Here is a 26,453-nt window from a genome sequence, read left to right as displayed (position 1 = left end):
CATGTACAATGTGTTTATTTTTTTGAACCTTGACAGGCCTTTACTTTTTATTTATTTTTATTATTTATTTATTTATTTATTTTTAAAATATATTTACAGTTGTCCCAATTTTCCTTCTTTGCCCTCCTCTGCCCTGCACCCCCATTCCCTCCAGCAATCCCCACCCCCTAGTTCATGTTCATGGGTCATGCGTAGAAGTTCTTTGGCTTCTCGATTTCCTATGTTAGTTTTTATTGTTGTTCAGGTACAGTTGTCTCTGTTTTCTTGCCACCACTTCCTCTCCCACCCGCCCCAACTCCCACCCTCAATTCTTCCCCTCTTTGACTTTGTCCTTGGGTCCTTTATACATGTACCTTGATGACCTTAATCTTTCCATGATTATCCCCCACCCCCTGCCTCAGTTTATTGTCAGTTTATTCTTTATTTCAATGTGTCTGGTTATATTTGGCTTCCTTGTTTATTTTGTTGATTAAGGTCCATTTATAGGTAAGATCATATGATATTTATCTTTCACTGCCCTGCTTATTTCACTTAGCATAATGCTCTCCAGATCCTTCCATGCTGTCGTGAAGGGTAGGAGCTCCTTCTTTCTTTCTGCTGCATAGTATTCCATTGTGTAAATGTACCATAGCTTTTTGATCCACTCATTTACTGATGGGCGCTTAGGTTGCTTCCACCACTTGGCTATTGTAAATTATGCTGCTATGAACATTGGGGTACATAGGTTCTTTTGAATTTGTATTTCAGGATTCTTAAAGTATAATCCCAGCAGTGGAATTGCTGGGTCAAAAGGCAATTTCATTTTTAGTTTTTTGAGGAAATTCCATACTGTTTTTCACAGTGGCTGCACCAGTCTGCATTCCCACCATCAGTGTTCTTGGGTTCGTGGTTTTAATTTGCATTTCTCTGATGGCTAGTGATCCTGAGCATTTTTTCATGTGTCTCTAGGCCCTCTGGATGTCCTCACTGGAGAAATGTCTGTTCAGGTCCTTTGTCCATTTTTTAATTGTTTTTTTTTGTTTTCCTGGGGTAGAGTCATGTGAGTTCTCAGACAAAGGAAATCAGATCCTTGTCTGAGGTATCATCGGTAAATATATTTTCCCATACACTTGGTTCCCTTTCCATTTTGCTGATATTTGCTTTACCCATGCAGAAGGTTTTTATTTTGATGAAGTCCCATTTGTTTGTTCTTTCCTTTATGTCCCTTGCTCCAGGGGAGATATTGGTGAAAATATTGCTGCATAGAATATCTGAGATTTTCCTGTGTATGTTCTCCTCTAGGACTTTTATGGTGTCATGACTTATATTTAAGTCTTTTATCTATCTTGAGTTTATTTTCGTGTATGGTGTAAATTGGTTGTCAAGTTTCATTTTTTTGCATGTAGCTGTCCAGATTTCCCAACACTATTTGTTGAAGAGGCTATTTTTACTCCATTTTATACTTTTCCCCCTTTGTTGAATATTAATTGACCATAGAGACATGGGTTTATTTCTGGGCTCTATTCTGTTCCATTGGTCTGTGTGGCTGTTCTTATGCCAGTACCAGAGACAGGCCATTAATTTTTAAATAGAAAAAGCAAAGTTATTCCAATAGATGCTTTTTAAAATGCTGTTTATTCAAGGGAAATCAATTTATAATGCCATAAAATTTATGTGATGTGGATAATTCTGCTTGTGTATGATTCTGTATATTTTTCTGAAGAGGGCATAGTTTTTTTGGTTTTTAAAAAATATTTATATTTTTGATTATGCTATTAAAATTTTCCCAATTTCTCCCCCTCTATACTCCCTCTGCCCTGCACCCCCTAAACCTCCAGCATTCTTTCTCCTTAGTTCACATCCATGGGCTGTACATATAAGTTCTTTGAGTCCTCTGTTTCCCATACCATTTTTATCTCTCCCTGTCTACCTTATGCCTATTAACCATGCTTCTTCTTCCCTGTAGCTTTTCCCCCTTATTCCCCCCTTCCCACTCCCCACTGAAGTCCCTCTACGTGATGTCCATTTCTCTCATTCTGTTCCTATTCTGGTTGTTTGCTTAGTTTCTGTTTTCATTGTTTTTCTTTTCTTTTAAGTTCATTTTTTGATAGTTGTGAGTTTGTTGTAATTTTACTGTTCATATTTTTATCTTCTTTTTCTTAGCTAAGTCCCTTTAAAATTTCTTATAATAATGGCTTGGTAATGATGAACTCCTTGAATTTGACCTTATCTGAGAAGCACTTTTTCTGTCTTTCCATTCTAAATGAAAGCTTCGCTAAATAGAGTATTGTTGGAGGCAGGTCCTTGCCTTTCATGACTTGGAATACTTCTTTCCAGCCCCTTCTTGCCTGCAAAGTTTCTTTTGAGAAATCATCTGATAGCCTAATGGGAATACCTTTGTAGATAACTCTCTCCTTTCCTTTGGCTTCTTTTAGAATTTTTTCTTTGTCTTTAATCTTGAGTAATTTAAGGGTGATGTGTCTTGGTGTGTCCCTCTTTGAGCCCAATTTCTTTGGGACTCTCTGGGCTTCTTGGACTTCCTGGAAGTCTGTTTCCTTCACCAGATTGGGAAAGTTTCCCTTCATTATTTGTTCAAATGAGTTTTCAGTTTCTTGGTTTTCCTCTTCTCCTTCTGGCACCCCTATAATTTGGATGTTGGAATGTTTCAGGCTGTCCCAGAGGTCTGTAAGAGTCTCTTCACTTTTTTCTGAATCCTTGCTTCTTCATTTTGTTCTGGATGGATGTTTATTTTTCCCTTTTGTTCCAAATCATTGCTTCGAGTCCTCGTTTCTTTCCTGTCACTGTTGGTTTCCTGAACATTCTGCTTTATTTCACTTTGGGTATCCTTCATTTGTTTTTTTATTTTTCGACCAAGCTCAATCAGATCTGTGAGCATTTTGGTTGCCACGGCTTTAACTTTTCCATCAGATAGGTTGGTGATCTCTTCCTCACTTAGCTCTCTTTCTGAGGCTTTACTCTGTTTTTTCATTTAGGCCCTATTTCTTTGTCTTGGCACAGCTGATAGGTTGTAAGGGGGTGGAGCCTTAGATATTCACCCAGGTGGGGCAACCCTCCTTGCTGCACTGTGGTGCTGCCGGTCTGGTTGTTCTGGCTGATTTTTTCTTTAATTCCTTTGTTGTCAGAGTTCCATGCAGTTTGATTTTCTGGTGCTTTTGGTTGTTTATTGATTTCAGATTTATTGCTATCTTTCTTTTGGTCGTGCAAGGAAGCAGAGGGTCTCTACCTACGCCTCCATCTTGGCCAGAACTTGAAGAGGTCATAGTTTGTATCAGCTTACTAAAGGGAACATCGGCAATATTGAGATTGCATTGGTGATAGGTTGATAAGCTTTATGATTGTCTCTGCAAACAGATGACAACAAAACTCAAAATTAGAACACTAGTTCTAGTCTTTTTTCTTATGTTTCTTCCTTCTGCCTTCTTCTGTCTAATTTCTAATTAGACAGAAACAATCTAATTTCTGCTGAGGGTACTCTCTGTAGAATCACTCACAACAAACTACCAAATAACTCAAGTAAATATATAAAAACCAATGGGAAAATACCTAATATTTTCTAAAATTTTAATTATACTTTTCTAATTTCTTTTGGAAGAATTATTTGTGTTTATTTTACTTTAAACTTAATAACTAATAACGTATAAAATGTTTATTTGTTATTATAAAAACATAGCATTTAAAAAGGAGTTACATTAATTTCAGAGCCCATTTTCATGAAAAAGGCTCCTGTACTTTTGTTTTTTTTTCTTTTTTTGATTTAATCATTTTTGTATTTTTTCTTTACCATTTAGTCCCCTTATAACCCTCTCCCCCTCACAATCACCCTCTGTTGTCCATGTCCATGAGTCCTTTTTGCTGAACCCCTCCTTTGAAAGCAGTTTACTTGAAGGTTAAGGGCACAAAATGGAGAGCTAGACCCCTGGGGTTGCAAATCCAGCTCTACCGGTGTCTGCTTTGGAATACTGGGGAATTAAGCCCTCAGTTTCCTCATCTCTAAAATAGGAATAATATAGTTTACCTATATTATAAATTTGTAGTAAGAAATAAATATATGCCCACACAGTATTTAAAATTGTGCCTGCTACATAGTAAGCAAAATAGATGTATTAGCTGTTATGATATTATAGAACAAAGATAAAAATTAGTGAAACAACTGTCCTTATAATGCTAAATTTAGAAATATTAGGGTCCAATTAAAATTCTCATTTTCATAAAGAGGATAAAGTAGAATGAGAAGACTTTTAAAATAATTCAGTTAATGGTTGAGATAGACACCGTAGTCTAGGCAATGCTTGCCCCCAAATGGATAATACCTCACTTTTCATGAGGCCAATTGTCACAGAATATAGTCATCTTTTTTTTTAACATTACTTCTTTACTAAGCCAAGACTTCTTAGAACAAAATAAAAAAATGTCATATCCTGTTTATGCATCTTGTCTCAGAAAGAGAACTTAGTGTCCTCACTTAACACAAGAAGAGATTCATTTCTAAAACAGTAGAATGTGATTAATTGCCTTTTGATTTCATTTTCTTTTGATGTGGTCAGGACAAATTACAATTTATATGTAACGTTTTGATGGAGAAATTCAATATCACAGCCACCAAATTGACACATATTTTTTATTCACATGCTGTTAAAGAAGCAACTGTGTCCTGCCTTAAACAAAAAAAGTGTCAATAAATAAATGTTTTTCAGGATATGATTTATGATTAGTTCTACAGTGTTTTTCTTTCCCAAATAATTCCTTTCAAGCACCTTCTTTTAAAAAGAATTATGTAATGTCTCTCATTTAAACCAGAAAAATAGCCAGGAAATAAATTTGACATCGCATACATGGTGAGAGCCTGGAAGAGATTCTAAGAATGCAATTTACTTCCATACAAAAGGTCAGAGAACTAATTCTCCAAGACAACATTTGGAACTGGCTGGCCAGAGGGCCTTGGATGTCTGGACAACTAATGTGTGCACACACTCAAAATGTACTTGTGCTCACACCTCTAATAAACCCTTTCACATGACAGAGAACATTGTGTCCCACTGATTTTACAATTGCCTCTTTAAAAAGAACTTTGCAACTCTGCAAGATCATACTTACAGGCTCACTTAACCTAGTTGAGCCAGGAGAAAATTGCTTTCGAAGCTAGAACTCTACGAATTGTTTTAGTGTGTTTTGGACTCTGACTTGAGTGAATTATGAAATGATCCTCCTGGGTCTCTTCAACATCAGCAACTTCACATGTCTGTTCATTGATGTCTCTCATATGAGGTTAATTGGATCTCACAGTAGAATATACACAATTATAACTAAGTGCATGGTCTGTATAAAAAGGCCATTTTGGAGAGAGTGATTACACTTACTAGAGCTGATGATTTTTTTGTTGTTCAATCTTAAATTGTTTTTGTATGTGATTTAGTTGTCATGTTTGTGCCCCTCCTATATAATTTTGGGGAGGGAAAGATGGGGAACGCTGAGAGTGGTAGAATATACTGGGAACCTTTAGTAACTAATAATTATTGAGCGTTTACTGTGTATCAACTACTCACCTAAGCATTTGACAGGTGTTATCGAATGCATTGCTCTCCGGAATAGATACTGATATTTCTTCATTTTGGAGATGTGAAAACTGAAACATAGCAAGGTGAAGTAATCTGCCTCTGGTCACAAAGTTTAAGTAAACAAATCCACCTAGGGTGCTCATTAATATACTGAACTTCACTGGGAGTGCTTTCAATAAAAGGGGCTGGCTAGAGAGTTCTCAGAAAAGAACTTGGTTTGAATAAACTAGGGTTTCTTTGGATCTGGGCCTCTTTTTTCTCAGGTCCAGAAACTACAAATTCTTGGTAATCCCTGAAGATATCCTGGTAATAAACTTTCCCCATTAAAAAAGTTTCAGGAATGATGAATAATCTGGAACACCAGTGTACAAACACTTCCTGGGAGGTGGTGGGGAGATGTTGGCACACACCCTCTGAGTCAGTTTGTGTGAGGCCAGATCAGAAGTTTGTTTGGGAAGCGTGGAACGATGTCATGCATGTTCTAGAGGGTTGTTATGTGACCCTGATAGGACCTGGTGATGTGCCCTCGGCCCCCAATAGCTGACCCCACTCTAAGACTTACTGAGACTGTTCAAGTTCTCCAGATTCAGGGTTTATTCCTCTGCTGAATACTGCTGGGTATTTATCGACAACTTCTTTAACACGTTTGCAAAGATGACCGAGAGTTGTCATGCAGCGTGGCTTCTCTGTACCCCACTCTTACATTTAGAACTCCAGTTCCCAGGATATACTTGCCTCCTGAGATATGCTGTGCATGTGATTTGGGGAAAGTGTGTCTGTTGGCAATTGCTATTAAATTTTTAGAAGCCCCTCTAAATTTCTTTTTTGAGAGTCACTCCTGGAAATACAGGCTTCTTTTAGACATCTGCAGTCTGCTATAAAGGAAAAATGAATAGATTCATAGATAAACAAAGAAACAAATAAATGGGGTCAAAAATTTAAATATACAGATTTCCCCCTCCCCCCTCAAAACAGCTTTGTATATAAAGGTACAGCTATTTCAGAGTAAATAACACCCAATTTGGAGCAAATTTTATTTGAATAGATGTTTGTCAGCATCAATAGCAATGTTGTTTTCCAATCGTACCTTGAACAATATAACAGTAATACAGTATTATAAGTTTCTTTTAAGAATAACTGCTTTGAATTCCTTCAGATTGACATTAACCCTTTCCTGCCCAATGGATCTCAAGAACTTCCCGATGGATGTGCAAACGTGCACGATGCAGCTGGAGAGCTGTAAGTATGACAAACTCACTTTATCTGAATGGTTTTAAAAATCCAGTAGATTTACGTGGCATTTAAGGTATTCTATAAATAATTTGTTTTGTATTTTTGTCAGTCATTGACTGAATAAGCCTGGTATCTTTCACCAGGTGTTGAAAGTCACCATGTCTATCAGCACGAGCACTCTATACCATGATAAGGAAATTGAGGACCTAGGTGTGTAATGGTTTTTAAGCCTAAAAAGGAGCTTTATCCTCTGCTTAAATTATCAAAGGTCAAAAGGACAGTAATCATTAAAAACAAACTATCACCTTTTATTGAGTGCCTGCTATAGACCAGATAGTTTGCTTGCATTACCTCTCGTACAGTGAAGATGTGCTTATCGCCATGTCTGCAGATGTGAAGTGCCCATTTTGAGCAAGTGCGTGTTGGGCTCCAGTTCGTGAAGGTTGCCACAATCAACCCTCTGGCTCCGAAGTCTACGCCTACTCTGAACCATTATGCCACTCCTCAGCTAATATTTGTTCAGAGTAGGCTTTGCTGGGTATGTTGTATATGTTATCTTAGGGAAAAAAATTTCTCAGACTTTTTCACAGATTTATCTAAGCTTCAGTTTCTTCTTTCAAAGTGGATCCAAATGCATCACTGATTAATGTCAACACATAAAACCTTCAGGTCCCTCTGTTTCTCTGAACTTATTTACATGATCAACCCTAAATTAATTAGTGTGCATGTTTAATGCCATGAGAAAGTAAGTATATTGACTATTTTTCTTATAGTGCTGTTATATCTAAAAAAAGTTTCTTTTAATATATTCTTTGAGGAAAATTTGTAGGCGGATCTTTCAGGCTTGCAGGCCTCAGAGGCAAGGTTTGTAGTGTGGTGGAGCTGTCACTAGGTGGCGTGCCTACTACATGGGGGATTGTGGTCATCCTATGATGGTTTCTCTTCACCTGAGAAATTGGAAATATCTATTTATCTGATAATAACTCCTTTTTTGGCTAAATTTAAATGTATTACTTTCACAAATAATTTTTAAATATTAGGATGCCCATGGATAAAGTACTAGATTATGAAAGGAAAATAAAATAATCTAGTTTTAGTTGGGGGAGCTATACAGCAATAAAAATAGAAAGGGATAGTGAAATATTCCCAGCAGAGTAGATTTTTAAATCCATATCATGAAGGCAGTCTGAGGACATGTTGATTCTGTATCTTGGGAAGATATTGAGAAAAAAATGATATGCGAAATAGTCTAAGGCAAACTGGTGTCCTATTACTAAACCAGGGATGCTGGCTGTTATTCCATAGGCAGTAAGGAGCGGATCGAGATGTAGAGGCAAGAGTATGATTTAGTTAATATCATGCTCTTAAAGAGTCATTCAGCCAAATGAACCAAGCTTATTTGGGAAGGTTTCATAAGGCAATTTCATTTTTAATTTTCTGGGGAACATTCATTCTGTTTTCCACGGTAGCTAAACCAGTCTGCATTCCCAGCAACAGAGCACAAGTGTGCCTTTTTCTCCACATCCTTGACAACACTTGTTGTTTGTTGATTTATTGATGACAGCCATTCTGACAGGTGTGAGGTGATGTCTCACTGTGGTTTAATGTGTATTTCTTTGATTATTAAAGTGATGATGTCGTATAGCAATGCCACTTCTGAGTACATATCCAAAGAAACCCAAAACAACAAATTCAAGAGAATGGATACACTGCTATGTTCATTGCAACGTTGTTTACAGTAGCCAAGGAACAGAAGCAACCTAAGTGCCCATCAATAGACAAGTGGACAAAAAAGTGGTGAGATACACACACACACACACACACACACACACACACACACACACGGACACGGGAATACTACTCAGCCATAAAAAAGAATGAAATCTTACCATTTGTAACAGCATGGATAGACCTAGAGGGTATTATGCTAAGTGAAATAAGTCAGTCAGAGAAAGACAAATGCCATGATTTCACTTACATGTATAATATAAAAAGCAATATAAATCAATAAACAAAACAGAAACAAACGTATGGATGCAGAGAACAGACTGCTGGTTGCCAGAAGGGAGGGGCACTGGGAGACTGGATGAAAAAGGTAAAGAGATTGAGAAGTACAAATTGGGAGTTACAAAATACTCATGAGAATGTAAACTATAGCATAGGAAATGTAGTCAATAATATTGCAATAACTTGTGGGCCTGCGAACCAGACAATCGAGGTTCGATTCCCAGTCAGGGCACATGCCTGGGTTGCAGGCTGGTTCCCTGCAGGCCAGTTCCCAGCAGGGGATGCACAAAAGGCAACCATACATGATGTTTCTCTTCCTCTGTCCTTCCATTCCCCTCTAAAGATAAATAAAGAAAATCTTTAAAAAAATATTGCAATAACTATGTATGGTGCCAGGTGGGTACTGAAAATATGGGGGAGCACTTTATAAAGTATGTGATCGCTATGCACCTGAAACTAATACAAAATAATGTTGAATGTAAACCCTAATTGAAAAATAAAAATAAATAAAAAACTTTCATTATGTTCCAACCAAAAAGAATAAAAACAGGGACATAGCAGGTAGAAACATTAGAGGTTAATGTTGTAAAGGAGGCAAAACTTTATCTTTGTCCTTTTACGTGTTTTTTGGCTGGGCCTCAATATTAAACAGACAAGATAGATTGACAGGAAAAAAGAATACATTGCTATTTAATATAAGTCTTATGTAATGTGGGAATCCTCATAAGGAAAGGAAGACTCAAAGTAGTGGCAAAACCTAAATGCTTTTATGCTAGGTTTAACAAAGAGAAGCAAATGTGGAAAAATATCTAAAGTATGTGGGAGGGCAAAAGGAAGATGAGAGGTAGTTTAACAAGGTCTCTATGTACACAGTTCTCTCGACTTTACTTCCCCTTTGAAGAATGCTTCTTTTTCCTGTTATGGGGAGCACATTTTCTGCATGCAAGTTTTTATCTGCTGTTTTCAGGAAGAAAAAGGGAGATTAGAATCCCCTTCTTGCATCTGCTGTTTTTCAAGTGCCTTTAACTCAAAATGGTCTGTATGCTGGGGTGCCCTGTTTGGGGGTGGCACATTCTGCCACCCTTCACTTGCTTCCATACAAAGTGGCTGTAAAGGCTCTGGGTACCGACGAGTCAGAGCTAAGGTGCTTAGTTAAGCAGAATCATGTTGGAAATATTGGTGAAGAAAGAACACCCAGGATAAGGGTAAATGCTGTAGAGAATACTGATAAATCTAATCCTAACACATTTGAGGTTTGGGAAATTTAGGTGCAGAGCCAAAAGGAGGAGTTAGAACAGGGGGTACACTATTGGAAGCTATACAGAAAGTGCTTTAAATAAGATGAAATTTCTGAAAGACAGAATTTAGAGAGGAAAACAGATATTGAGAAAAAAGGACTGTAAGAAAAGTCTACATTTAGAGGGTGTTGGAAAGGAATTTTAGCTAAGAGGTCATCATAGATGGGAAATTAAAATCAATAGCATTCAATCTTAAAAGAGAAGGTTGCGGGGGCAATCTGTTTAACAGTATCAAATGTCGTGAAATGTTTCTAAAAAGGTGATTGAAAAAAGAGTCCCGCATAGTCAATAATATTATAATGACAATATATGGTGCCAGGTGGGTACTAGACTTATTGGGAGGGTCACTTCCTAAGTTATATACCTCACAGCTATGCTTTATTCCTGAAACTAATATAATCTTGCATGTCAACTGTAACTGAAAAATGAAATCTCAAGGAAGAAAAAGCACTCTGGCTGGTGTAGCTCAGTGGATTAAGTGCCGGCCTGTGAACTGAAAGGTCATCAATTCGATTCCCAGTCAGGTCATATGCCTGGGTTGCAGGCCAGGTCCCCAACTGAGGGTGCATGAGAGGCAACTGATCACTCTCTTACATATTGATGTTTCTTTCCCTCTTCTCCCTTTCCCTCTCTCTAAAGATAAATAAAATCTTTTTTTAAAAAAAGAAAAAGCTATTGCTATTGATGACAAAGACAAATGTGATTAGAATGATGAAGGTCAAGCCTGGATTGCAAAGTTTAAAAAAAATGCATGATGAGAAAGTGGAGTAGTGAATAAAATCTGTTATTCCATGAACATTAGTTATTAAAGAAAAATGAGAAAGAAAACAGCACCTGACTGATGGCCTGGTCACTGGACTATTTTTTTAGAATAAGGAAAGAGTCCTGGGTTATTTTGCAGAACTCAGTGTTGACACAGCAAGACCTTTCATTTTTTCTCGCTTTCCCAGAACATTTCCAACTTAATCAGAAACTTTGCTAGGGAAGACAGAGCCTCTTGGCCCCTCCCCTTTGTTTCTTAATTCCTTTATCAGGAATGAATAGATTGCCTTATGTGTCCCTTTCATATTTCAGTACTTAAGTACTTCCTGCTCTCTCCTTAGAATTTAAGTTAAGTTACAGTAGTGATAGTATTTATTAAACTCCTTTAGTAGATACTAAAATTAGTAGAAGCTATTGAGGTCAAATTCTTCAAGATGTTTTTCCTAAACTGAGAGCAATTACCCACATCTTTTTTTTTTTTTAAATAATGGCTTAAAATGAAAAGTAAAAGACTTAAAAGAGTTTAATCTACTGGGACAGAAGAGCTATAAGGAACCTAATGCTTACTGTTGAATGAATTCTAACTGCAAAGGAGAAAAAAATAAATTGGTTTGAGAAGCATGAGAACAAGCGAAAAGGAAATATAATTTAAAGGCAAAGGTTTTAATGGCCTATGATTATCCAACTTTCTTTAATTTAATAAATGTTCAATAAGCACATGTCAACAGTCAGGATTGTTCTAAGTGACCTGGGGAATGTTCATTCATTTAAACATCAATTGAAAAATATCTATCAAATATTAATATATTCCACATAATATATTGGGTTATACAACAATATATAAAGCCCCAAAGTCCATGTTTTGAAGGAGTTCAAGGACTAATTTAGGAGTTATTTTATGCAAATATAATAATTTCATTAAAGATGATAAGCATATGTTAATGCCATACTGTTGGCACAAAGGAGAAAGTGACAATGATGAGTGAATACACTTAGCAATTTACTTAGAAAATAATTTTGTAAGATTGGCAGTAATGCTCACTCCTAAAAGTGCACATTCATGACTTAGATTTAAAACCCTGGATGACATAAATTCCTACTGTAAGAAATTTACTGAGAAGGGTAGGCAGAGATAGATAATCTGAGGAAGACAAGTTCTGTGACAGAGATTGATGAGCGAAACAAAAAGAGTATGAGCTAAGGATAACATCAAAGAATAAAAATATAAACAAGAACTAAAAAATACTGACTCATCAAATGGAATGTGAGAAAGGACAAAAATAAAATCAATAAAAATATAGCATATATAAAACACAGGAAGAGAGCAAAAATAGATTTAATATTGTCATAATTACATGCAAATATTCCCACAGCAATAGCTTATCAACTAAACACTTTATGAAAAACACCATGCAAAAAACTTGGGGGGCAAAGAAAGAAAAATGCATATCAGAGAAATGTGTCTGAAAACATCCATGATAATAATTTCAATATTAGAAACAAATAAATTATAGGAAAAAGTCATAAGACAAAATCACTTGGTTAGCATGTTGGTATAAATAAACTCTAATGATTATTCGAATGTCTTCTATATACTTCCAAGGAATCAGAACAAAAGCTGGTAGAACTATGATTAAAAAATAGGTGAATCAGTAACTTGAAAGTACAAGTAGAAATATTTGGACCGAACAATTGATTAATTTGTAAACAGAGAGAAATCTCAGTTTCCTTTGTTTTAGCAAACAAGAACATTTATAAAAATTATTGAAACCATAAAGGAAGCTGAGAATCAACACATGATAAAATGTGATCTCTGCCTAAAATGCAATGTAACCAATAACAATATAAAATTACTAGAAATTACTATATATTTACATAAATTATTATACATTACTATACAACAATATGCCTGAAAACCAACACCATATGACTGTTTAAAGAATAAATAAAAAACCTGGTACTAAATGACAATAAAAGCACTGTTTCAAAAATTTTGAGATAAATTTTTGAAATTTATCAAAATTCAAAATTTTGATAAGCAATTTTTTTGTACTAAAGCAATTTTTTTGTACTAAAGCAATTTTTTGCTAAAGCAATTTTTTTGTACTAAAGAACTATTTAGCTAGGCATTCTCTTCAAGACCAAAAGGGACTAACAGAGAATTCAAAGAATCACATAAAAACACAAATCTGGTGCTTTGAAAAGTCTAAGAACCTAGACACAGCTCTGGAGAAACTCTTTAAAGAGAAATAAAATTAGATTGCATATAAAAAATACAAAATGAAGAGATGGGAATAATAGTAGATACATTAGATCAAAAACAGCAAAATAAAATCCTGAAAAACTCTCTCTTCCAGCCATATCCACTGATCTGGCAAAGAAAAAAATCTCAGGCAAAAGCTGCATTTGAATAAGAGAATGAGAAGAAATGTTTCCATATAGCTAAATTCAGCATAAACTAATGAAAAATTCAAAGACCCAAGATAATAATGGGGAAAACAGAGAAGACTTTTGGAAGATTTTTTTCAATGCATTGCATGAGAATTATAAAGATGAGTCTCCCAAGATTTCTCTCAATCATGAGGATTGAATGTTGCTTCATTTACATGACTTAGAAGAGAACAGGTGACTCATGCAGAAAGTAGTGCAGAAGCTGAGTTCTGCTGAAAAAAGCTGCATTTCTTGTGAACATACATATTTACTTGGAAATGTATTTTAAATTTTGGGATGTTTGGAATAGGCTTGAATTAGGAAGGGTTGTATAAATGAAGAGAGGTAAGTTTAGAAATATTGTTTGGAGACGTGAAGATAAATGAGATTTCTGAAGATTTAAAATGAACCAAAGAGCAAGAGAAAGACAACATCACTGAGTTTAAAAGAAATTGGGGAACAGAAAGAAAGAGTAAAAAAGAAGAAGACAACCAGAAACCCTCGTGACCTTATAACAATATGAATAATCTAGTTTACTCATGGAGTAGAGTCCTCCAGCACTTGCACTGAAATCAAAAACAGAAAACTACTTTTTTCTATATTTAAGTATAAATAAAAATGTGTTAACTTCAACTCGGTGTTTAGCATCATGTTTTATTCTGCTGCAATTTAACATCAAAATGAAACAACCACAGTAAAACTGAAATTTAGATTAAACTAGAAAAGTAAGTCCCATCACGGAGAATCCCACTAGAGTCGAAGGGAAGAATGTGGCCCAAGTTCTATGTTTTAATTTCAGACATGTCCCTGTTCAAATCTAATGGGCTGGCCTACATTGTGCTTTATCCTCGTCTCAACAAAGCTTTACTAGACCACTTTTATAAATGTTAGAATTTCAACATACCATTTATTCCTCTTGTCTAAAACATTCTTTATTCAACCTCACAAAAGAATTGTGGAATAAGTAAGTTAGTGCTTGCTTTTGGGTATACAGAAATTGTCTTAGTTTCATTTATTTTCTTTTCTGCTAAAAATAACTTTCTTTGCTCTCTGTTTCAGCCAGAAAATACAGGCCAATTACCATGACAACTCGCATCCTCAAAATTCACATCACCTAATAAAATATCAATAAAAATATTAACTCACATATTCTACAGAGAGAATTCTAAACGAAGCCATGCTTTTCACAGAACCCTTTATTTAATCTTAAAAAAGCAGCATGTAATTTTTATGTGCAGTTGTTACTGGTAATATGTAAAACCGAGTGACGTCTCTAGAGAAGATAAACTAAATGTTAAAGTGATCACAACTAACCATCCTTCTCAGGAGTACATTGTGATTAGTTTACTGAAGTTTAGAATCCACTGCATGTTTTTTTTTAATTGGCTGAATGAATATAATGGAAGGCTATTTTTTTCACAAGACAAATTTTCATTAATATCACAGTTTTACTCGAAGTGCATCTTGCTTGGTTGCTTCATAAATAGCTAATATACGAGGGAAGGGAACGGCTGTATTATGACTTGGACTATGTCCCTAAGGGGTTAACCGTACACACTGATGTGCAGGAATAGAGGGAAGAAAAAATCTAAGGATTTATTTTTAGCCTTTAATCTGTGCTGTAAGGTAAATTTCCAAATAAGCAATTTTCCTCCAGGTTAAAAAAAACAGAGGATATTTTAAACATAAAAAAATAGAATAATAATTTTTACAGTCATAATAAAACTTTTGTCCACTAAAATACAAAGATCACATAGGATATACATAAAGTGTAACTATATTTATTAAGGGTCAAATTAAGTATTTCATATCTAAAGAAAAATGTAGGTAACAAAAGAGGAAAACATCGCCAGTGGGAGCACATTAAAGATTGGAAAGGAAAATACAGGGTCCGACAGAAGTAATGCCTGCTTGAGTCTGGTTGGTAGGGTAATGAATGACATGGGCAAAATATTGAGTTTTAATTTGAGCATTTCACCTAAAATGTCATATGGTATGCTTGAGTGTGATATTATATTATAGAATTCCATGCTTGTGATTTTGTAATAAAAGATTTTGTAATAAAAAAAGGGGGTGTTATTTGTGCCAGTCTCTGTATAAGGAAATGGTGCTGCTGAAGAGAGGATTCCTTTCCCACAAAGAACAGCCTCAATCCTTGAAATTACAGAAAAATATTTTACAGATCAATCTGAAAAAAAAAGTACTGACAAAAATTTAAAGAATCTCGCAAAAAATGCTTTAACAGGGTTTTGGATAAAAATATCTGAAGATAGATGGGAAGTTTTTGCTTTTTAATTTTTCAGATTCATTTCAAGACCACATCTGATTTGAGTCAGGCTGGTTACTGTGGAATTTATGCTAACGCTAGTTAAGGCAATGATTATTTCCTGATCGCCTCTACAGTTATTCAAGCTCTTTCACAATTTAAACAATGTAGACATCATTCAAAATAATACTAGCCTTTTACTTGTCTAGTCAGGGATATAGACAGTTCTTGTTTCCTGGGTATGTATTACTTAAGCCTTTGTAGTTACAGCGTTGATTAGAAAGAGAGTTTCGCAAGACAAAAATAATTACTAATGTACTAGTTACTTATAAAATCAGTCCCCACTTAAACATTAAATATTCCAGCCTGCTTAACACCATGACCATTCTCTCCCAACCTGTCTACATCTTTGTAGGTTGAATTTTTGCTGCTTATAAAATATTCTAATTATATAGCAATATAATAAAAACAATGTAGTTACAAGTCTTATGAAAAGGTGATATCATCATAGTTTTGTATCCATTACACATAGTATCTTATTTAATCATAATTGCAACATAATGCAATAGGTCTTATTTCAGCAAATTATCAGCAAAATATTATCAGCAAATTAAGGTTTAGGAAGGTTAAGTGACTTCCAAAGTCACACAACTAAGAAATGAATAGAGGAAACCCTTATGAATTAATAGCTCACAAACTTAGAGCAAGCATCCGTCCTTTTGAAATCTATCTGATGGCTTCCAAATATTTATAAATTGTGACTCTGGTGTTCTTAAGTAAGCTCTACAAGTTTAATATACCCAGTAATTTCATTTGTTTTTTCATGTTGAAAAGACTTAAGGGTTCCTTCCTTCCTCTGCTTGGTTTCTACCCTCTTGATGTCTCAATGTATTAGCCTAAACCAAGGTCATCCCCTCCTGGTGACAGTGCCAATCATTCTGTGACTTGCAGTCTAAGATCACATACATTAAGAGGCAGCTGCAAAACACTCTTGACTAGAGACCACATGTAGTTAGATAAGTACTACAACTAAGTTCTGTGAACCCCATTTCCCGTTTACCCAATTGGTTCACTTGAATAAGTGCAAAGTATTTTGCCTTTGCTTCAGTTAAATATCATCTTGCCAGACTCAGTCCATACTTTTAACCCAATGATCCATATCTTTCCTAGTTAATCATCTGGAAAACTGAACAACATTCCTTTATGCTCTCCTAAGAGCGCAGGCCAGAGACAATTCTGCAGCAGGAGGCACTAGTGGTATTCCTTTTGATTGATTACTCCTAAAAACAATTAAATTACGATTTAAATCACTTACAAGTCACTTAAAGCATATTATCATCAATCATATTTTGAGATCCTTGTTTATAAGGATAACATCCGAACTCCTCAAATATCTTGCTGAAAACACTATAGTTCACCTTAATGTTCCAGCATCCTTGGTGCTAAGATCATGCCTTGTTTTCTGTGATCCTTTTGTTATTTACTGCTTAGACCTGTCACCGTTTTCCTTCTTCCTCAGTTAATTCCCCAAGTAACCCCAGTTTCCCTAATGCTCACATTTGCATCCTGTGCCAAAGGACCTTTCCAGAGGATGTTCTCTCGACAGTTAGGCATCACTTTTCCTGGAAACGGCGCTGGTGTCCAGTCTCAGTAATTCCTTGAACTGTGTGCTCCATTGTCAGAAAATACATTCAGGGAAATGCAGTAGAACTTTAAATTCTTCATTAAGAACTCCGTAAACTAGGGAGGTCCATTAGTTTTTCAGAGACTCAGTTTTCTCTTTTGTAAGATAAGTGAGTTATCTTAGCTGACAGCAAATGTTCCCTTAGCTCTAGGACTCAGGAAATTCTTTAAATATACAAAATCATAAGTCTGACATGTAAAGTTAAAAACATGACATCTTGACCACATAGTATGTTTACAGAAGGGGTCAAGAGGAAAAAAAACCCAAACAAGTAAACAAAAATAATGGGATAAATTATCTGTAATGAAACTTAAGAAGAAAGCAAATCAACTAGAAAACAAGAAAATTAAAATAAGGAAAAATAATTCATGAAAGTTTGGAGAAAATAATGTTTTTTAAAGGCACATAAGAGCATGATTAGAGAGTTTACATCAGTAAATTGGTGAGCTGGATTTTAAAAGTATTTTAATGCAATACTGAGGTCAAAACGCGGGAGCTGTGAATGGTGACGACAGCGGCCAGGGATGCTAAGTGTGCGCCTTTTCCTCTGGGGCAGCTGTGGTCACAGTTTCGTCCAAATGGACTCTTGCTTGTGTGGTAAGTATGCTCGCTGCTCACATTCCAGGAAGTTCTAAAGTCTCCAAGTCATCAGTAGAAGGCCTAGTGAGGTTTCCAGGATCTCAGCAGTCTCAAGTAACCTCCTTCTTCACAGTGTGCCCACAGGTAGCAGCTGGTTCCTAGCAAGTTGTTGGTTTCTCTGAGTCTGAATCAGGGTAGGTAGAAAAGTCCAGATGAAGATCTAAGAAAAAAAAAAGAAAGAAAAGAAAAAAAAAACCCCATCAAATTGTTAGCAGTTGGCAATAGTAAAGAGGATTTATGTCACTTCCAGCTTCCAGGCCTACAGGAGAACTGTTGATTTAAAATAATGATAATAACTATAATGCATCTATAAATGTGAGGGTTTTCTGCAATACCCCTTTTATACGTTTCTATAATACAAAAACACTGTCAACAGAAGTTGCAATAATTTCTAGAAATAGTGACTTTTTTCCTAGGTCACCTTTCATAAATTTTTCAAACAGTGCTATTTTGCAACTGATGGACTGTATCTGCAAATGGTAAAAATAGCTGTGGATGTAGTTAACATTCTCATTTGTGATCAGACCTTTTCCTCAACATTCTTACAGTCACCATTTCTGTTATTTCTATTAAAAAATTAGCTGTGATATATATTCTTTGAATGCAAAAACTTTCTGTTCTAGAGTTCGCTTTTCACTTTTACCTGAAATGATCAGCATTTAGTTAGTAAACTGTGAATTAGAACACAAAGAAGAATATCCTGATAGTGGGAATTAAAGCACAATAGGATTATTTAATAAATATTAATTCTCTAAAGTAATATAGGAATAATTCAAAGTGAGTGGTCTTTTCTCTGAGCAAATCATCTTCTCTTGGGCATTTTAATGAATGTATTACAGTGGTAGACATTTTATAATATTTCACTGTGAAGAGAAATTTATAATTTAATTCTCTGGTATTTATTTAGCCATGTTAAAATTTCTGCTCTTTCATAATGATGTTCTTCAAATACTTCTGGAAATAAAAATGTGAAGTATTATGAAGGACGTCTTGCTCATATTATGAAGGACTTTCTTCCTGAGGATTAGTGTGGCTTGGTTCTTCTAAATGGTTCATTGTACTGATACATCAGGCATCAAAGCACCCTGGGACCAGTCAAAAGATATGATGGTGCCTTCCTATTCTCTACATAGAACATTGCACAACTTGCAGACACTGCCAGACTCACGTTGGCTCCTAGATTCTGTTTGTTATAGTTCAGGTCTGTGAAATCAACTATTTCATCAATGTGAGCGTATCTGGACCTCCAGCCGTCTGGTGGGCAGGGTTTTTCTACAAGGTGGAGTTTATTCCAAAGAGGCACTCAGAGCCGTCTTGTAACCTCTCCCAGGGCAGAAATCCATCTGATCATACACCTCCTCCTCATTAAAATGGGTTCATGATCAGGTCCTCTTCTGATTTTAGTTGAGATTTCTCACAAGAATTTTAAATCAGTATGTAGTAATTTTATGAAATTTTGAGAAATATGAACAATTTTTTTCAGTCACAAATTACATTTCCACCATTATCCTAAGAGAAAGACGGAGAAAGGTTAAATCTGTGGTCTATAATAATGTGTTAGATCTTAAATGTACCCAAAGTACTAGTAGAATAGAGGTTTTGGGTTAGTTATACTAGGGAGTTTTAAAGAAAGTGCAATCACAAGGAAGATAATTTAGCAGGTCTACAATGTAAATGAAACCACATATAACAACCTGTATTATGGTAAGATTGTCCAAATTAAATGTACAAGTTAAGAATAACAATATTTTAATTAAATACATTTTGACATACCAGTTGCTTTTTGTCAGGTCAATAAAATTTACTTGAGTAATATTTCTTCTGGAAATAGTCAACAAGCATAAGCCAAGTTTGAGCATTTTCTTCCTTTTGTTTTTAAAATTCCAGCTGCTAGTTGAAAACAAGCATTTGCAAGCTGGGTCAAAGCCAGAAATCTTAGTCTCTCTCCACAGCGCCCCCTTCTCTTCCAATCGAGAAAACTCAGTCAAATATGATTCTAGTTCAGTTACAAACTAAATGTGCATCTATAATTTATTAATAAATCTCAAAACTCATTTTAAACTTAAATAATTTTCAGCCCACATTCTCCCTTTGAACTAATATTTATATCATAGCGTGATATTAAAGTACTTAACAATAGCCCCTTTTTTCTTTTGTAGCCTTTTAAGCTATTTTTTAAATGACCAAAGATCATTTGATTTTTGAAAATGATAATACAGTGCATTTGAATGATGTCTCCAAAAATCAACATGCCTGTACTAGAACCTGAAAAACAAACAAACAAAAAAACATTTGTTATTCTCAATTTAAAATTCTCTTCACTGTTATCCACTCTCGAGTTTGCTTCATGACCCCTTTTCTTCGATTCTGTGTGTGTATAAACACACTATGTGTGATTAAAACATAAAAGGCATTTCAAACATAAAATAGATAATTAATATTCTGTGTAAAACTTGTTGACATGGCCATTTTGCTTAAGATGTAAAAATTTCCTTTTTGGATCTGATGAATGTGAAATTGTAATCCACTGTAACTTAACCTTCCTGAGGCCCGGCATTCTTTGCTCTGCATACTTAGTGAACACTTCTCCCATCCTTTTCCTGTGTAAGCTTTCTCTGATTTTATGTGAGGTTATCTTTTTATTTTTATTTATATGTGTTATTTTGTATATATCCATGATATTTTAACTTTATGATCCCTTTCAAACTACAGAGGGTTGTACATATGTAAGTGTATATAATGCTATAAATTATGCCTGCCATATATCCAAAATAACAAAAATATGTATTTAACCCAGGAATTTTATACTACCAGTTGTATTTACATTTTAAATACAAGTAGATTGTATTTAGATTGGGTAAAACTTTTTTCTAAGTGGAAAGAAATTTTTTCTATTATTATTTATTAAATATGTTTCCATATTGATTTGAAATGTCATTTTTCAAATCAATTACATGTCCTTATATGGGCCTGCTTTTGGACTCTATTCTGAACCACTTGTCTAATTGGTGCAGAACGTCCGTACCTGAAATCATCTAAACACCATGGCTTTATTCATGTGTTTTGTCCTCTGTGGGGCAGATCTGCTCCTTGACTTCTTACTTTTCAGAATATGCTATTGCTGTGCGTAGACTTTTACACTTCAGATTAATTTCCAGTTGAAAATTACATTAGATTGTTATTTAAGTTGCATTGAAGTGTAGATCAATTGTGGAAGAATAACATTTTCACAATGATGAGTTCTCTTACTGAAGACTATAGCACATCTCTACCTCTATTGTAATCTTTTCTGTCTTTCCATAATTATTCATGATTATTTAATTTTTACATTTGAAATTTTTGACACTGTTAGTTGATCCTGCTGTGTAGACTATAAGTATTTTTATTGAAAAAATAATCTCTACATAGTTAATATAGCTAAGATACTTGATAATTTCAGAATTTGGCTTTACTTCTTTGTTGAAATAGGCGTTATTTTAGTCCATATATGTTTACAGACACTGCCTTTGTCTTGAACAAAAGTACCTTTTAGGAATGAATATGTTTATAGGACAAAACTCAGTCAAATTAGTTGCTTCTATGTAGGAAAAATTTCCCAAACAGAATGAACAGAATTTGGTTTTATTTATAGTTAACCACGAGAATTCTTGATTAGGAGAAAGGAAATTTAAAAAAATTCTTTACTTAATTTAGATGCTGGAAAATATGCCATCTTCATTTTATTTCATTTCACTATTAGTTATCCAATTAAAAGCAAGCAGTCCATTAATATAACCTTTCCTTCAGTTAAGGTATTCCAAAGCACAGTTCTCAAATTGAAAAAAAATAAATGCATGATTTGATACTTTAATGTGTTCCTGTTTAGAAACTTCATTTTTATGAATCCTATTGCTAAATAGCTTTAGAATCTAAAATTTTAGTGCTCCATTCATAAAATAATTTGTTTTATAATTTAAATAATTTGAAATAATATTTGATTAAATATTTCAAACCCATTTTGAACAAATGCAACCAAATTTAGAGAACCAATCTACCAAAAGTTCAATACCATTGCAGAACATATCATTTGATTTACAAATAGGTTTCCAAATAGTCAAACTTTAAAAAGATTTTAACTAATGATAAGCAGTAAATAGAGAAAACATATTGTGCCATCATGAGATATAATTTTAATTCAACATCAGCTTTGTTTGTCACACACAAAAAATTATAGTGTAGTTACTCTGTGTTTACATTAAAATATTATAAATTTTAATAGATACAGCTTATCATCAATTGATAGAATATGAGTTTATGAATATAAAATAAATCATATGTATCACCACTAATTCCAAGAATACTACAACCCCATAGTTTTCTTAATTTACAAAGGACATAGTTTTTACCTCAATGATGAGTTTCAACGAATATTTCATTCAGCTCCATTACAAATAAATAATATTTATTTTCGATGTTGAACTTTTCAAATGAACTTAAGAGAGACTTTACAATAAGATTTACAAGACATTAGGTATTTTATCTTCAATGAATGTAATTCCAAAAGTTTTGCTTGGATTACAGAGTTGGATTTAAAATTTAAGTTCATTTAAAATTAATTTAACCAATTTTCTCTTTGAAGCAGGAAATGAGACTGAAACAAGCTAAACATCATTTAATTGCTTACAAATTTTCTGTTATGCACTTTTCCAAGAAAAACTTGATATCAAAAACGATTAATTCAGAAAAAAAATCATTTTCTGTAAATAAAAACTTGTTTTTCATAGCATGATATGCAAATACTCCCCCAGCAGTTGAATATACCAAATGATCATCTCCGGGCAGTATTCTTTAAATGACTGTAAATTCTGAAACAAATGCTGCTTAAAGAGATAAAAGTTCATATTTACTTAAGAATTAGGCGCCAAATTTACATTTCACAAGAAAGCTGATGGCAAGTGTGCAACTTGAACAGAATGTGATTTACATTTAACCAAGTGATTTCTTGACTAGGAGAAAGGGGGAAAAAAAGAGAGAAATCCTGAAAGGCTAAAAATTTTCTCTGAAGACTACATTCCCAGAAAGAGACTGCCGTCTTTAAGTGGTCCATTTGAGTTGCTATCTCTCAAGTCCCCCTTAATCAGATGGAATGGAGGCGTCTTATTTAGATACAGTTACAAACATCAGGAAAGAAGTGCCCCTTTGTTTCCCACATCTGAATATAGTAAATATTTACTTCAATCCTGCTACACCTGAATCATTGCTACTCATCCCTGCAGTCAGCCCTTGGGAAGACTTTACCAGATCCTCTCTCTGCCTGAGTCCTTCAGTTTAGTGAGGGCTTTCCTGCTCTCTCACCGACCTCTGCTGGTCTCTGTCAAGACTTCACAGTCCGTCTGTCCGTCTGTCTGCTGCACTGCCAGGGTCCACTGTTCTCCGAGCATCTTGATAGGAGCCAGGTCATTTTGTGGTTCCAGCAACTTTTACACGTGTACTTATATGGAGCAGGCACTCAGTAATTATTTGTTAAATTAATGGATCAGAAAAATTAATTCCAGGGCTCCATTGCAATAATATGATTTTTCCTCGTTTGTAATATTTGCTTGTCTTTACTGATGAGATTTGTTTTGTTAAATAGACATTTTTTACAGTAGTTTTAGTTTCATAGCAAAATTGATCAAAAAGTACAGTTTTTCCCTCACAGCCCTGCTCTTGCACACACGCACAGCCTCTCTCAGCATCGGTACCCCACACGCTCTGCTGTTTATTAAAATCCATGCACCTACGTTACAGTTCACTCCTGGGGGGGTACCTTCTCTGAGTTTTGACAAATATATAATGCATATCCCAGTTTAGTGTCCTACAAAATAGTTTCACTGTCCTAAATATCCTTTGTGTTCTGCCTATTTTTCTTCCCTCCTCCCCAAGCCCCTAATAACCTTAGATTTTTTTACTGCCTCCACAGCTTTGCCCCTTTTTTCCCCCTAACGTCATGTAGTTGTAGTCTTTTCAAACTGGCTTCTTTCACTCAGTGATATGCACGTAAGTTTCCCCCATGTCCTTAATGACTTGCTAGCTCATTTCTTTTCAACACTGACTAATACTTCACTATCTGGATGGGCCACGGTTTATTCATTCACCTACTGAAGGACATCTTGGACAAATTTTGGCAATTACGCATTAAACTGCTACAATATTGTGTATAGGTTTTTGTGTGAATGTGTTTTTAATGCATTTGGGTTAATACTAAAGAACGATTACTAAATCTTAAGGTAAGTATACATTTACTTTTGTAAGACATCGCCAAACTGTTTTCCAAAGTGACTGTAACATTTTTGCATTCACACCAGCAATGAAAGAGTTCTTTTGCTCCACCTTCTTGCCATTATGTGGTGTAGTCAGTGTTCTGCATTTTGGGCATACCAATAGGTTTATTTACAGTGGTATCTTGTTTTAATTTTAAATTCTCTAATAACATGTATTAATTTTTTAAATGGTTATAAAGTTCCATCTTCTGATATCTTATAGACAAGTGCCCCTCCCATATTGTATGTTTAATTAGGGTTAAAAAAACTATTTTCTTATCTAATGACATGAGGGGAAGTGAGTGATTGGGAATTTGCATGCTGTTTTTTCCCAGAGGGCCAGAAAGATCCCAAGGAAAAATGACAATTCTTTCCTTTTGATTGCAAACTTCTACAGTATATTAATTGCATATCTATTTAACCCATTTTCTGCCTCAAATTTTGATTAATTATTTAAATATGTATATCAGGAGTATATTTTTCTAAGATCCTTGCATGCAAGAAATTGTACATATATTTTAAAGATTCTAAATAAATCAATTTCAAGCTCTCCATACACCAAGGCTGACAAGTTCCATATTATAAATTCTGCAGGAAACCCTCTGCCATATAGTGTTATGAAACAGTGACTGGGTCCATGGACGTCTTGAAGCAAAGTCTATAAGGCTATCACAGCCATGTTGCTTCTTCTCCTCATGGTATCAATGTCACTACCAAGTGCTGAACAGTGGGAACCATCTGGCATTGCCCACTCTACAGTAGCTCCTAAGGTACCATTTAGGAGGTTCAAGCTCCAGATACCTTTGTGCATCTCTCAAAATTACATCTACATTTTATTGTTCAGCCCTGCAGACATCCATACTACTGTGGTCCATTTTATGTTCTACCACCCTAATGGTGGCACTTAAAAAATGTTTATGCATACTTAGATCTCTTTCTAAACTTTATGTGTGATTCCTTTGATCCGTCTTTCTGTTTTTATAACAGTGCCAAATGTTTCATATTCTTTTTTGTAATGTACTTTAATTGGACAGATTTGTAGCCTATATTCTGTTATACTGGAAAATCAGCAGTCTTGGACGGGGCTTTGGGTTTCATCTACTTTAACTAGTACAACAACTGCGTGTTTTTTATAACGTTCTTGGCAAATAACTTCCCAGCCTCTGCTTGAGGGGAATATCTTTTCCATTCCACTGTCACACAATTCTTCTAGAAAATTCTCACTTATATTTAGTGGAAATGTGTCTTCTTAAATTTTCTATTTTGTTTGTTACTTTTCTGTTAATTACCTTTATTTTTCCAAGGCATTCTCTAAGATTCTTTCTATAACTTTTCTCTTTCTTTATGTATTATTGCTCTTAATAATCTCAGAGAATCTGTAATTCTAAAATAATCTGTAGGTAGAAGACTTTCAAACATCTATATTCAACCCCGATCTCATTTGAAATATATAGGTCCATGATTCCAACAAGTTTCAATATATAAATCAGTGTTCAGACTTGTTAGCATCAACACGCATACCTCCTGCTAGCATTTGAGTGTACCCTAAAGTAAATTATTTAAACACAAACATACATACACACACATGCACTCCCTCTTTTTCCCTTTTCTGTGTGTAACTCAAGTATTCAAGCCCCTGCTACAAGTCACATACCATTTTTGTTGCTGGAAAACATGCTAGTGACTTAAACAGAATGGCCTCTGTTTTTATGAAGTTTAAATTCTAGGAAGCTATGTAGACAACAAACAAAATTAAAACTTGATCAGTATATATGATGTCGGGCATAGATGAGTTCTGTGGGAAAAGTAAAAAGGAAAGGGCGGCTTGTAGACTGATTGGAGGACAAATATTTTATAAAATCGTCAGAGAAGCCTACTCTAATGACATGAGAGATTAGCAAAGACTGCGGCATAGCTAGTTGTCAGTGATTTAGACTGGAGACAAAAAAATTATTTAATTTTTTCTTTTCCCTTAAATCCATATTTAATTTTTAATTTTGATGAAAAATGTTAATTGGCAGTGGTCCATTAGGAATATAAATAAGAGGTAATATTTCAGTAAATTAGAATCCTAATTTAATAAATTGGTTAAGAAATTTTCTTCCTGATTATTTTGCTCTGATTTATAAACTTGTTTTTAAAAGATTTTATTTACTTATTTTTAGAGAGAGGGGAAGGGAGGGAAAGAGGGAGAGAAACATCAGTGTGTGGTTGCCTCTTTGTGCCCCCCACTGGGGACCTGGCCCACAACCCGGGCATGTGCCCTGACCGGGAATTGAACCAACAACCCTTTGGTTC

The 26,453-nt window shown here is 34.8% G+C and overlaps 1 protein-coding gene across 2 annotated transcripts in view; it reads left to right on the top strand.

Annotated features, from left to right (window-relative positions):
• Positions 1 to 26,453, top strand: part of GLRA3 (glycine receptor alpha 3) — a 137,817-nt gene that overhangs the window by 65,768 nt on the left and 45,596 nt on the right. For both annotated transcript variants that reach the window (XM_037144049.2, XM_037144050.2), the window contains exon 5: positions 6,712 to 6,794. In XM_037144049.2, the coding sequence (XP_036999944.2) occupies positions 6,712 to 6,794 (83 nt within the window). The remainder of the gene's footprint in view (positions 1 to 6,711; positions 6,795 to 26,453) is intronic.

The sequence above is a fragment of the Artibeus jamaicensis genome, unplaced genomic scaffold (assembly GCF_021234435.1).
Source record: "Artibeus jamaicensis isolate MK-2021 breed Jamaican fruit bat unplaced genomic scaffold, CSHL_Jam_final scaffold_537, whole genome shotgun sequence".
Taxonomy (NCBI): domain Eukaryota; kingdom Metazoa; phylum Chordata; class Mammalia; order Chiroptera; family Phyllostomidae; genus Artibeus; species Artibeus jamaicensis.
This window is presented reverse-complemented; position numbering and strand designations above follow the sequence as displayed.